The sequence below is a fragment of the Metopolophium dirhodum genome, chromosome 1 (genome assembly GCF_019925205.1).
Source record: "Metopolophium dirhodum isolate CAU chromosome 1, ASM1992520v1, whole genome shotgun sequence".
In the NCBI taxonomy this organism is placed as follows: Eukaryota; Metazoa; Arthropoda; class Insecta; order Hemiptera; family Aphididae; genus Metopolophium; species Metopolophium dirhodum.
This window is the reverse complement of record NC_083560.1, coordinates 40,776,688-40,791,916: the sequence shown is the minus strand read 5'-3', so window position 1 is coordinate 40,791,916 and position 15,229 is coordinate 40,776,688. Positions and strand designations below refer to the sequence as shown.

The following is a 15,229-nucleotide window of genomic DNA, read 5'->3' as shown; positions in this document are numbered from 1 at the left end:
GCGCTAGAAGGACAAGTTGTCATAGACGAATTCGAAAAACGTACGATAAAAGGCATTAACGAAATTCCGATATTTACCGTAAGCACTATGGTAACCACTATGCAAATTAACAACGTCGATGTGCTCATCAAATTCGACGTCGTTTTTGGCGATTTTCCAATAAACGAGTCGGGCATCATCGGTCGTAACTTCTTAAAACAAAACAAGGTTATCATGGACTATAGCCAAAATCTATTAACAATACCAGAAGAAACTGGTTTTAAAAAAATTATATTACCACCGCGTAGCAATTGCGTACTTCTCATAAAAAACGACGAAAACATAGGTCACGAGAATATAACTATAAAAAAACAAGACGTGAACGAAAACGTAATAATCGCGAACAGTATCAGTCCGGTTAACAAAAATAACATTATTAGTAATATAATAAATATTTCAGAAGAACCCTTCGTGATAGACGAGCTTACCACACAACATATCGAGTGGGAGCCATATAATGAAACCGTATTAACAGCATCTTTTATAGATGACAAACAAACCGATCGTATAACACAGATCAAACGCGAAATTAAAATCGACGATTTGAATAAAGAAGAACGGGAAAACATTTTAGAACTCTGTTGTAATTACGCGGACCTGTTTTATTTACCAGGTGACTATCTTAGCGCCACGGAAATCGTAACTCACACAATAAACACACCGCGTTGCACAAAACCAATTAACATACGCCCGTATCGTTTACCTTGGGCATACCAAGAAGAAATCGAAAAACAAATTAAAGAAATGAAACCAGGGGCGGGTTTAAGGGGGTGGCTAAGAGGGCAGTAGCCCCCCCCCCCCCCTTGGGACTAAGCTAACTATTTTGCGAAGCCAAATATTATGATATATTGATTATTGATATAATAATAATTTGTTTTTCGTTCGACGACTGACGTCTGACATGATGTGTAATATTATTATGAAAATATATATGGCTCCACGTGGAGCCCAGTTTAATAATATTACTTATTAGTAATAATTATATATATATAATATATATGTATTATTTATAAAGAATTGGTTATCTTCCTTTATTACGAGAATCGAGCAAATGGTAGAAAAATAGCCAGAATTTTCAAACGACAGTCTGCAGAAGTGCAGATAACGATTACGATTAGTATTATTAGATAGATTGAATTTAAGAAGTTCGTTTAGTGTTTACTGTTTAGTTTTAGTCCGATTTTCGATCGGTAACGACGTGTTTGAGTGTTTCCGATAATCGAAAAAACATCACTATCACAATGAGCAATTCTGATGGAGATCAAACTACAACTGCAAAAAGAAAACAAGTAAATATTTCTAAATTTTTTAACAAAAAACATATTTTATCAGAACCGACAGAACCAATTACTAAAATAGAAAACATAAATATTCCGATTCCATCTACTTCTCAACTATCTGAAAATGAACAGAATACTGATTGCACTATAGAAAATAATATTTTAGAACCTTCAACTTTTATTGACGATATTGGATATTATACAAACTCAATGTCAATAAATCAAAATACAAAATATCGTTTAATTAAAAAAAATTATTTGCCTGAATCTGATTTTATTTATCCGTTTTCAACACATGTTAAAAAAGGCAAAGAAGGCAAACGATTCTTAAATCAATCTCACTTTACAAAATTTCCTTGGTTAGCATATTCATCAATTAAATCTGGGTTATTCTGTAAATTTTGTGTACTTTTTCTTGTTAATAATAAAGGAGGGTTGAGAAATACTGTACCTTTAAAAAAATTAGTCACTGTATCATTAAATACATTTGCTAAACTATTGGGAAAAGATGGAGATTTAGAATCTCACCAAAATAATTTATATCATAAAAATGCAGTTTTACAAGCTGAAGAATTTTTGTCCCGGTATGAGCAGCCTGAAAAAGAAGTTATTAATATGATTGATAGTGAGAGAAAACGCCAAATACTTGAAAATAGAGAAAAAATTCGACCAATTATTGAAACTATTATTTTTTTGGCAAGACAAAACATTCCCCTAAGAGGACATAGAGATGATGGTGATTTATTGACTATGGCTAGTTCAAACACATCTGTTATTAATGAAGGAAACTTTAGAGAACTTTTAAGATTTCGAATAAAATCTGGCGATAAGGTATTAGAAAATCATCTCAAGACAACTCATGCTAAAGCTACTTATATAAGTAATACAATTCAAGAAGAAATAATAGAATGCTGTAAAGAAGAAATTATTTATAAAATATTAACAGATATTAAATCTAATAAGTTTTATAGTATCATATTTGATGAAACCACAGATGTGTCACATTCATCTCAAATGACACTAGTTTTAAGATATATTTTTGGTGGAAAAATAAAAGAAGACTTTGTTTCGTTCATAAACTGCCACACATACTTTTATAATAACCAAAAATCAAACCAAGAGGAACAGATCAATGACAATGAAGAATCTACAGAAAATGATGAAAACACTCTTATTGAACCTAAACTCACTGGTGATATTCTTGGAAAAACAGTTATTAATATTCTAAAAAATTTAAATTTAAACTTAGAACACTGTGTTGGAATTTCTACTGATGCTACATTACTTGCTCGGTAATGACTTCCACTGTTCGTGGCGCTGTTAAATATATTCAATCTAACGCAACTCCAAACGCAGTCTATAGCCCATGTTCTAATCATTGTTTAAATTTATCAATTTCTAAATCATCTAGTGTCATGTCAATTAAAAACTCTGTTGGTATTATTAAAGAAACTGTAAAATTTTTTAATATGTCAGCAAAAAGGAATTTTGTTCTAAAAAAAGTATTTGGTAAAGAAAAACATTTAATGAGTCTATGTGAAACCAGATGGACTGAAAGACATGATAGCATTTTAATATTTAAGAATTCTCTACAATATATTATTAAATCTCTGAACCTTATAACCGAGTGGCAAGATAATGATTCGTCAGTGAAAGCTTACTCTCTTTTAAATTCATTAACTACATGTGAATTTATAATATCATTGTTTACACTATCAGATTTACTTTACTTAACAGCACCTGCAAGTAAACTACTTCAAGGTATTCAAAATGATTTAAATTTTGCTGAAGATTGCTTTAAGGATATTATAAACGTTATGGTAAATAGGCGGTCAAACAGTGATATACATTTCAAAACAATATTTGAAGAAAGTAAAAAACTGATGGAAAAATTAGATGTGGAACTTAAGTTACCACGCATTACTAAGCATCAAATACATAGACCAAATACTTTATCTGTTTCTATTGAAGAATACTTTAGAATTTCTGTTTATAATGTACTGTATGATCATGTACTCGATGATCTAAAAGATAGATATTTAAGTAAAAAAAATTTAACTGTTTATAAATTATTACTTCTTATACCAAAAAGTGTTGTTGATATCAAGTCGGATGATATAAATTATATTGCAGAAATTGTTGATAAAGAATACTCATATTTAGACATAGAAAAACAATATTTAACTTCTGAACTTGAATTATGGATTATTTGGCAATCCATAATTCAACACTGCATATGACCTAATTAAAAATGATGTCCGTGGTCTGCCGTCCACTTGCCAAAGGAACGAATTTACCAACCAATATATTCAAAACTATGATTTTAATTATTATAATCATTTACAGAACGATGACACATCATTTTTATATGAAATATTACAATTTCATTTTAACACATTGTCCGATATGATTTTACAAGATCTAATAATATAAAATATATAAATATGTTTAATAATTATTTATTTAAAAAATAAAAACTTTTTTATTCAATAATAAACTTGCTTTTTTTTTAAATTACATGTCGCCTTTAATCATAAAGAATAGTTTTAATGCGTTTTAGTTTCAAACTTTATGTTTTATTCTTATCACATGTTTTCAGTAAATAAGTAGATTAAATTTTGATAGTACAGAATTGATAGCAATGTTTCAATTAGAAATTTTTTTCTCAGGCATACTATATAGTTTATAGGTTTATATTTTCCAAGACCTTTGAGTATTGAACAAATAAAAACATACATGTATAATAATATTTTGTTTTATTAAATGAAACTCATTTTTCCGTATAATAATCAAACAACCGTCTTGCTTTTAATAGTTTGACGCTTTGGATCGGTTAGTAATTTATCAAATATAATTTGCATTGTCTCATTAAGACCAGTATTAAGTGTTTGATCTTTTTATTCGTCGGTCGTGTACAATCTAACAGTAGCTTCACTGAACTTCCATCTATTACAACAAATTATTTTATTTAAAAACAAAAGAAGTAAATAAAATCAGTAAAAAAAAAACAGATTCAGCAATAGTTTTTTAAATTTAAACCAATGTATTTACCTGTCCTTTACTGGTACATTCTCGATGTTAGTAACCTTATAATGACTTAGCACCCAAAGATCCTTTCCTTTTTCTTCAAAAGGCGTCTTTATTGTCACAACGCCATCTCCTTGTCTGAATGTTAGCGAATTAAATACTTCAACATCAAAATCTTCTGATCTCAAGCGTTCGCCGATATTATCTCTGTATGATGCATTCTATAAAAAAAATTAAATTATTTATGCTATCATTAGGAAAAAATATTATTTTTATTACCATTTTATTCTGCTTCTTTTTCATAGGTTTTTTAACACTTGTTTTTTCTGCAGAACGTTTTGTTCCAGGTTTTGTTTTTAAAAAGGACGGTCTCATATCAATTGATTTGCTAAAATGTTCATTCTGTGAAACATAAAACATAGTATATTATTTTTACTGTTTTTTTTTCATTATATATTTTTTCTATGTCCCAAGAATTATACCCAAAGCGTTGAGTAATGTTACGACGCACTTCCAATATACTTTAGTTACTAAATATTTATTTTTTTTTTTTTTAAAAAAACTATGTTATAATCAGTCATTTAATATTATTTCAAGAATTATAACCATAGCGTTGAGTGGTGTTACGACCGGCCTCCAATTTGCTATGGTAATTTGCTACGACATTTTATTTTGGTAGTATTTCTGTTGAACTGAGCTTCTTGTCCTGGGATGAAATCTTGAAGACTGGTGAATATTAGAGAATTCCCTCTGTCTTTTATACACAGATTTTTACCACTACTTCAATAATTAAGTATACAAATGGCCATAGCAATGGCCTGGTGCCATAACCTTACATTATAGAAAACTGCTAAAACATGAACATACAGGTACAACAGCAAAATCGCATTACATGCATTTAAATTGACGCTAACATAACCTATCTCAGCCAAATGTTTATGACATTCACCTTTTACCATAGTCAATACCCTCCTTGAATAAATTTCTACAATAACCTTACCTTAGATGGGTGCTGAAACATGTTCATATACAACAGCAAATTACATTACATGAATTTAAATTATTACAAACAGGATTTAAAATAAATTAGAATGTATACATTCATTCAGTCAGAGTGATTAATCACTACGCCAGAAAAATCGTAAGAGCTGATGAGGCCTGTAACAACGAACAATTATATGAATGCGTATACAAACTTTCGAAACTACCGATGACTATAGAACTTTTAGAAGCCACTGGAATTGGTCTAGTGGTCAACAAATTAAGAAGTAGAGGCGGAGTCGTAGGGAAATTAGCTGAAAGAGTAGTCCTTAATTGGAAATATGTTGTAAAAACAGAGATATTATTATTTTTCCAAGGAGAACCATAGCTTTTAAGTGTTAAACATGTTAGTAAATTATGATTAACACAGTTTTTTCTTATATAAAAGAGTTAAATATAAAATAAAATAATAAATTATTATTATTACTGTACATTATTTTATTTCTATTCAATTTTTCTAGAATAGAAAAAAAAAAAAAAAAAAAAAAAAATGGAGTCGTCACTTATCTGGGAAAAAATCAACTCCATATTACAACAACGTAACGAAAACAACCTCGGCATGGATGCAATCAAAGTCACTTTCAGAAAAAACTTAAGTATTAATAAATTATGATTAATACATACAAATTTTTAATATAAAAGAGTTAAAAAACATAAAAAAGTAGGAATATGTTGGAAATAAATTATTGTCATTAATATGCATTATTTTTTTTTATCTAGTAGATAGTTTACAAATTCTATATAATTTTTCCAGAATTTTTTAAAAAAAAAAATGCAAAAAAAATGGAAGCCAAATCACTAATTCACGAACAAATCAGGCAAATATTGAAACAGCAGAAAGAAAATTATCATGCTCAAGATATCGATGAAAAAATGTTCCATTGTAATATTAAAAATATTAAAATAAAAATACAAAAAGCGGTGCTGAAAGAAACCAGAAAAAGACTGATCGCAGAAAAACAGAATTTAATAGACGAATATAAACATTTAATCTATATAAGTTATTTATGTGAGAAAAATATTCAAAAAGGGCTAAATGAGTTATATAGTAAATTAGATAATGTCTAAAAAAAAAAAAAAAAAAATGGAGTCGTCACTTATCTGGGAAAAAATCAACTCCATATTACAACAACGTAACGAAAACAACCTCGGCATGGATGCAATCAAAGTCACTTTCAGAAAAAACTTAAGTATTAATAAATTATGATTAATACATACAAATTTTTAATATAAAAGAGTTAAAAAACATAAAAAAGTAGGAATATGTTGGAAATAAATTATTGTCATTAATATGCATTATTTTTTTTTATCTAGTAGATAGTTTACAAATTCTATATAATTTTTCCAGAATTTTTTAAAAAAAAAAATGAAAAAAAAATGGAAGCCAAATCACTAATTCACGAACAAATCAGGCAAATATTGAAACAGCAGAAAGAAAATTATCATGCTCAAGATATCGATGAAAAAATGTTCCATTGTAATATTAAAAATATTAAAATAAAAATACAAAAAGCGGTGCTGAAAGAAACCAGAAAAAGACTGATCGCAGAAAAACAGAATTTAATAGACGAATATAAACATTTAATCTATATAAGTTATTTATGTGAGAAAAATATTCAAAAAGGGCTAAATGAGTTATATAGTAAATTAGATAATGTCTAAAAAAAAAAAAAAAAAAATGGAGTCGTCACTTATCTGGGAAAAAATCAACTCCATATTACAACAACGTAACGAAAACAACCTCGGCATGGATGCAATCAAAGTCACTTTCAGAAAAAACTTGAGAGATATAAATATAAAGATTCTGAAAGCGAGATTGAAAACGACAAGAGCAAAATTAGAAGAAGAAAAACAAATAATGATAAATGATTATAAAAATTCGAGTTATACAGCGTTTCTTTGTGAAAGTAATATACAGAAGGGTCTTAGTGAGTTATATGAACAATTAGACAAATATTGATAATATTCAGTTTTTCAAGAAATAAAATTTGTTTTTACAAATAAATCATTTTGTTATTATTTATTATTTTATATTATAAAAATATATCGAATGATATTGTAATAAAATCTGTTGAAGGATAATAAATGTTTTATATCATCAATTCTGGATAAGTTTGATAATCGTTCAAATAAAACTAATGCAATAAAAATGTTAGGAAAAGTGGTTTAGATTTAAAAAAACGTATCAATTAACAGTTAGTTTTGAAATTCTATGTAATTTTCAGAATCATGAACTCAGAAATAAACGTAGTTAAAAGCAGAATTCTAGAAGTAGAACAGCAGGTGCGTGTATTATGTACCTATACGTATATTCAGTGTTGTTTTATAAATAATCGCTATAATTATTAGATTTATATAATATTTTATATTTTATACTAATGTATTTAGGTAAAAATTACAGATAATGAATTTTTGGCATTCATATGATTATTGTTGCGAACAAATTCAATATTATGAAGAACCGATTGTAACCTTAACAAAGATGATTGATGAAAATAAAATCAAAGAAAAATATTAATATAAAGATATCAAAAAAAAAAAAATTAGAAACCTGAAATTCACTATTTATTTAAGTAGAACAAACTCCAACCCAAATTTTTCTTATATAAAAGAGTTAAACGTGAAATTAGTTTTATTAAGAGAAGAACAAAATAGATATATGTAGAAAATATAGTTATTTATATGTTACGAATTTTCGCAGGCGAGAGCATTGTAGTAAACCGACGACAGTTTACTATTATTTTTATTATTCAACTATTTGTCACTTCACTATAAATTAAACCTCGTATAACGCCTGGTTGTTGTTGCAAGTCTCCAGATTCTGAGAATCACAAATAATCCGGTACCTATCCAACTCAAGGATTTGGCAACAACATTCACACCTGCGTCGGTACTCGTTACTCCTTCGCCGGAGCTCTTCCGATCCACCTCCTAAGTCGATACAGTGTACCTAATCGTTAAGGGAGACTTGGTATATATACGAGTCTCCATCCATAGCAGAATTAGAATTAGTCCCATAGCCCTACATGTAGTACTTACCTGGTCGTAGAGTCCGCGCACTCTACATCGCCGCCAGACTAAGTACATTCCCAGTAATCTTATGTAGCTTTAACTAGTTCTCGGGCAGTAACTTAACGTGCTGTCCACAAATTTTTATAACATTTATTGTAACAAATTACTTTATCTTATTAAATAAACTATTATAACTTATTGTTGAAACCTGTGACTTGAACCTCTGTCAATACAAATCCTACCACATACAGCAACGTCGTCACAACTCAAAAATATAAGCGTTAGTGATGGATCACTACAGCATTGTTTCGGTAAAAGGTAAGATTTTATTACGACAGCCAAATCTAAACGTGAAAGGTTTAGATCAGGTTAAATTTTTTTTTTTAAATTTTATATGAATAATTAGTAATTATATTTAAAGTTTTTATTTATGCATATAGCTATTTAATGTAAATCTTTCTTTTTGGTTTATAATATTTTATTGTTTTTCTTTAACGTTATTATTAAATTATTCGTTAATTTCTGCAAACTAAATATAATCATTGACAACTATTGTTTATACATGGACTGCCACCATGGTTAATTTTTATTTTGATATAAATGCTTATATTATATTGTGCTTACATAAAATAATATAAGCATTTATATATGAACTAACCTCAATAAAGAAACATTTATATAATATATATAGGTCAGTCAGAGTGATTAACCACTACGCTAGAAAAATCGTGAGAGCTGTTGAGGCCGGTGACAACGATCAAATATATGAATGTCTATACAAACTTTCAAAACTACCTATCACTATCGAACATTTAGTAGCCACTGGAATTGGTCTAGTGGTCAACAAATTAAGAAGCAGAGGTGGAGTCGTAGGGAAATTAGCTGAAAGAGTAGTCTTAACTTGGAAATATGTTGTAAAAACAGAGATAACCAAAAATTATATCCCTAAGGAAAACTGTAGTTCTTAAGTATTAATAAATTATGATTAATACATACAAATTTTTAATATAAAAGAGTTAAAAAACATAAAAAAGTAGGAATATGTTGGAAATAAATTATTGTCATTAATATGCATTATTTTTTTTTATCTAGTAGATAGTTTACAAATTCTATATAATTTTTCCAGAATTTTTTAAAAAAAAAAAAGAAAAAAAAATGGAAGCCAAATCACTAATTCACGAACAAATCAGGCAAATATTGAAACAGCAGAAAGAAAATTATCATGCTCAAGATATCGATGAAAAAATGTTCCATTGTAATATTAAAAATATTAAAATAAAAATACAAAAAGCGGTGCTGAAAGAAACCAGAAAAAGACTGATCGCAGAAAAACAGAATTTAATAGACGAATATAAACATTTAATCTATATAAGTTATTTATGTGGGAAAAATATTCAAAAAGGGCTAAATGAGTTATATAGTAAATTAGATAATGTCTAAAAAAAAAAAAAAAAAAATGGAGTCGTCACTTATCTGGGAAAAAATCAACTCCATATTACAACAACGTAACGAAAACAACCTCGGCATGGATGCAATCAAAGTCACTTTCAGAAAAAACTTGAGAGATATAAATATAAAGATTCTGAAAGCGAGATTGAAAACGACAAGAGCAAAATTAGAAGAAGAAAAACAAATAATGATAAATGATTATAAAAATTCGAGTTATACAGCGTTTCTTTGTGAAAGTAATATACAGAAGGGTCTTAGTGAGTTATATGAACAATTAGACAAATATTGATAATATTCAGTTTTTCAAGAAATAAAATTTGTTTTTACAAATAAATCATTTTGTTATTATTTATTATTTTATATTATAAAAATATATCGAATGATATTGTAATAAAATCTGTTGAAGGATAATAAATGTTTTATATCATCAATTCTGGATAAGTTTGATAATCGTTCAAATAAAACTAATGCAATAAAAATGTTAGGAAAAGTGGTTTAGATTTAAAAAAACGTATCAATTAACAGTTAGTTTTGAAATTCTATGTAATTTTCAGAATCATGAACTCAGAAATAAACGTAGTTAAAAGCAGAATTCTAGAAGTAGAACAGCAGGTGCGTGTATTATGTACCTATACGTATATTCAGTGTTGTTTTATAAATAATCGCTATAATTATTAGATTTATATAATATTTTATATTTTATACTAATGTATTTAGGTAAAAATTACAGATAATGAATTTTTGGCATTCATATGATTATTGTTGCGAACAAATTCAATATTATGAAGAACCGATTGTAACCTTAACAAAGATGATTGATGAAAATAAAATCAAAGAAAAATATTAATATAAAGATATCAAAAAAAAAAAAATTAGAAACCTGAAATTCACTATTTATTTAAGTAGAACAAACTCCAACCCAAATTTTTCTTATATAAAAGAGTTAAACGTGAAATTAGTTTTATTAAGAGAAGAACAAAATAGATATATGTAGAAAATATAGTTATTTATATGTTACGAATTTTCGCAGGCGAGAGCATTGTAGTAAACCGACGACAGTTTACTATTATTTTTATTATTCAACTATTTGTCACTTCACTATAAATTAAACCTCGTATAACGCCTGGTTGTTGTTGCAAGTGTAGTAAACCTGCGTTTCTACGAATATATTAAGTACCTTTCCGCGGTAGGACAACAACAACAAGGAGATTAACTTTCAACTATTCGATTCCAAGAATCGCGTACATGTACGTACCTAGAGTTTTACGACGTTATTAAAACTTCGACATCAAATATCTGCAAAACAAACCTATAATAATTTAAGTGCCAATAAAGAAGAGTGCCAATCGTACATTCGGGTTGTTTTGCAATAACAACGTCCAGCTCCGGTTCCCTTTCAGATATCCACCTCCTGGGCTCTACCGTGTACATTTTTTTATACATATAGATTTTATATAAATATAAGATAGAGTCTATAGCAAATTAGGATTTAGTACAGAGTCTGCACTACGCAGTCACTAACTTCTCGGGCAGATGTTTTTCGCTCTGTCCTCAAATTTATCTAATTTCTTTATAAATGTTTAATTATTATTTTTTTGTCTTAACAATAAAGTACTATAAATAACTTATACAACTTGTCTCTCTCCAACCTTCTCTCCTACATTAACCATCAACGTCGACGAACTCAAAATATAAGCGAGCAGTGAGGGATCACTACACGTCTTTTGGTGTCAGGTGTGGGGTCACCTGAAGGAAGAATTTTGGTATCCAACCCAGAATCGAGTACATCAGCGGACCTCGAGTTCAACTACGTTGCTGAAACCTAGGAAGGAAGGAACGACCGAGCCAAGCCACCAACTACACTCAACATAGCCAAGCGGAGCATCAACGACGAGCCAGCAGAGCCGCCAGCACGCAGAGCAGACAAGACCAGACAAAAATCGCAATGAATTCTACATTGTAAGTTGTTATTTAAGCAGATTATTTAGTATATGTCTGAGAGTCCAAATAGGTGTTGGGAAGTAGTTAAATATAACCCGCGAACCTTACATACTTCCATAATGAGTGTAACATTAGGAATAGACACCGCCTTGCGCGGCATACCTAATTTTAACGGGGGAACTGAGGCAGATTTGTCCTCATATATAACCGAATGTAACTATGTAATGGACAATATCCATGACAATATTAAACCGGTAGTATTCCAAAATATTTTAGCTAAATTAAAGGGAGACGCATATCAGGCTACACGTTACCGCAACTTCACAGACTGGACAGAGCTTAAAAACCACCTTCGTAACGTTTTTGGGGCACCACATTCAATTAATTATTTACAGTCCCAACTTAGTAACATTAGGCAACGTACCGACGAAGACGTACGTAGCTTCGCCGGACGAACCGAAAAATGCTATCACGAATTGGTAGGAGCGTTAACATTAGGACTAGAGCCAGCCTCAGCCGCCGCGGTAGCCGCATCCCATAAAACAGGAGCACTTACTGCGTTCGTTAACGGAGCAAAACCAGCAATCAGGTCATTTTTAAGGGCGCGTGACGTAGATTCTCTCGAAAAAGCAATTACTATCGCGATTGAGGAGGAACAAGACCTCCAACACATTAACCGTCGTTTTAACACAGATAAAAATTATGTAAAAAACAATGCAAACCATAAAAAAAACATTAAATGCAATAAATGTAGTAAATTAGGACATTACGCAAATGAATGCCGCAGTAACACCGGTACTTCGTCCAACACATTTTTTAGAAATCCCATAAATAACCGCGATGACAAAACTAGTATGGTCAAACGCGAATATCAGGGTCAAGTTCGATTTTGCGCGTACTGTAAAAAAACTAACCACAACATTAAAGATTGTAGGAAGCGCATGTATAACGAAAGTAAAAAAACAAGTAGTAAGGACGGTGAAGGTCCTAGCACCAGCCGTACCGTAGCCGAAATTAATCAGAATCACGAACGAGTGGTAACGGACTTTCAAGAGGAACACATAATATGTGGGTCTCACAATTTCGAACCGCATAACATTAAATTATTAATTGACTCCGGGGCAGAAATGAATCTTATTAAGATTTCTGCACTCAACGGGCAGGTAGTCGTAAATGAACACGAAAAACGCACAATTAAAGGTATAAACGAAATACCTATATTTACAATAGGAACTATAGTGACGACGATGCAAATTAACGCAGTAGACGTTCTCATAAAATTCGACGTCGTTTTTGGCGACTTTCCAATAACAGAATCAGGTATTATAGGACGTAACTTCTTGAAACAAAACAAGGTCTTTATGGACTATAGCCAAAACTTATTGACCATACCCGAACAAACCTGTTCGAAAGAAATTATATTACCGCCTCGCAGTAACTGTGTATTATTAATCAAAAATGACGAACACATCACGTGTAAAAATATAACTATAAAAAAACAAGACGTGAACGAAAACGTCATTATCGCTAACAGTATTAGCCCTGTTAATAGCAATACAATTATAAGCAGCATAATAAATATTTCCGAGGAACCTTTTGTCATTGACGAGTTAACCACTCAACATATCGAGTGGGAACCATACCTTGAAACAGCTTTAACAGCTTCTTTTGTAGACACGAAAATTAACAATCGCATAACCATATTAACAAACGAAATTAACACGGACAATTTAAATCACGAAGAGCGCGAACGCATTCTAGAATTATGTTGTTGTTACGCGGACTTATTTTATTTACCGGGGGACTATTTGAGTGCCACCGACGTTGTGACACACGAAATTAATACACCGCGTTGCACTAAACCAATTAATATACGACCATATCGTTTACCTTGGGCTTACCAGGAAGAGATTGAAAAACAAATTAAAGAAATGAAACGAAATAATATTATACGCGATTCCAAATCACCTTTTAACTTTCCACTCGTAGTAGTCAAAAAGAAAAATTTAGACGCGACAGGGAAACCGAAATTACGAGTTTGCGTAGATTTCCGTAAACTTAATGAAGTAACGGAAAATGAAGCCTATGGACTTCCAAATATACTTGAAATACTAGAATCCCTAGGGTCATCCAAATACTTTACTACCCTAGATTTAGCAAATGGATATCATCAGTTACATGTGAATCCAGCCGATACCCACAAAACCGCCTTTTCTACAAAATCCGGTCATTACGAATATTTACGTATGCCATTTGGGCTGAGTTCAGCCCCAGCAACATTTACACGCGCTATGAAATCTGTTCTTATGGGTCTTGAGGAAATGTGCACCGCATATTTAGATGATATAGTTCCAGTTTAAATGACCATCAGAAAAAACTAGAACAGTTATTCAATAGGTTACGCGTACATAAACTAAAATTACAACCCCAAAAGTGCTCTTTCTTACGGAAAGAGGTCACATATTTGGGACATGTTATTAACGAAAACGGGGTATCACCGGATCCTAGTAAATTAAAATGCATTCGGGAATACCCAAAACCGAAAAACGCAAAAGATATTAAATCATTTCTAGGACTTCTTAATTATTACAGACGTTTTGTCGACAACTTTGCAAAAACGGCGAAACCACTAACTTACTTACTTAAAAAAGACGTACCATTTAACTGGACCGATAACTGTGAACATAGCTTTGAGGAACTTAAAAAAGCTTTAATGAACCCGCCATTACTAGTCTATCCGGATTGGAAAAACGGGGAGTTTAACTTGATGACCGACGCGAGTCAATACGCAATAGGGGCCGTTTTATCACAGGGAGCAGTCCCCAAAGACCAACCTATCGCATACGCAAGTAGGACGTTAAATAAAGCTGAATGTAACTATAGCGTGGTTCAAAAAGAGTTATTAGCCATTGTATGGGCCGTGAAATATTTTAGACCATATTTGTATGGACGTCATTTCAATATTATTACCGATCATCGACCTCTAACATACCTGTTTGGTATAAAGGACGCGTCGTCGCAACTGATGCGCTGGCGTCTACAACTCGCTGATTACGATTATATTATTACCTATAGGGCGGGACCCGAACATTCGAACGCCGACTGTTTATCGCGTATACGAGTAGTACAAACGGATCCAACTAAGGTCAACGCTGAGTTCAATGAATTCTGTGCCGCAGAAAGTAAACCGATATTCAATTCTAAAATTCTCGAAACTACGGGCGACATTAGCAAGGTTACGGAAAGCGAAAATATTATCGTCACGATTTCCGAAGACAAAATAATTACACAACCGTTAGTGCGCGAAATCATAAAAAACATTGACCTTAGTAAAATTCAATTTTCGGACGATAACCAGTTCTATACGCACGCCGATGGACCGAAATTAATAGTGTTATATGGCATCACCAAAACACATACAACATCGCTCAAGGCGGAAA

At 30.9% G+C, this 15,229-nt stretch overlaps 1 protein-coding gene across 1 annotated transcript; it reads right to left on the bottom strand.

The window, feature by feature from the left end:
* Window positions 1–4,058: 4,058 nt before the first annotated feature.
* On the bottom strand, window positions 4,059–10,908 carry LOC132934277 (uncharacterized). The gene is made up of 3 exons (XM_061000599.1): window positions 4,626–10,908; window positions 4,371–4,567; window positions 4,059–4,265 (listed from the first exon to the last, which is right to left on the bottom strand). Exons 1-3 carry the CDS (start codon window positions 4,764–4,766, stop codon window positions 4,217–4,219), a joined length of 387 nt encoding a protein of 128 aa, XP_060856582.1. The 5' UTR covers window positions 4,767–10,908; the 3' UTR covers window positions 4,059–4,216.
* Window positions 10,909–15,229: the final 4,321 nt, after the last annotated feature.

What these genes read in the sequence shown, in the direction of transcription:
- LOC132934277 (XM_061000599.1), bottom strand. Translation starts at nt 4,766, where the DNA reads ATGTTTTATGTTTCACAGAATGAACATTTTAGCAAATCAATTGATATG. An exon ending in AAAAGAAGCAGAATAAAATG is followed by an intron (nt 4,568 to 4,625) that starts GTAATAAAAATA and finishes TTTTTTTTATAG; the next exon opens with AATGCATCATACAGAGATAA. An exon ending in AATGTACCAGTAAAGGACAG is followed by an intron (nt 4,266 to 4,370) that starts GTAAATACATTG and finishes TTGTTGTAATAG; the next exon opens with ATGGAAGTTCAGTGAAGCTA.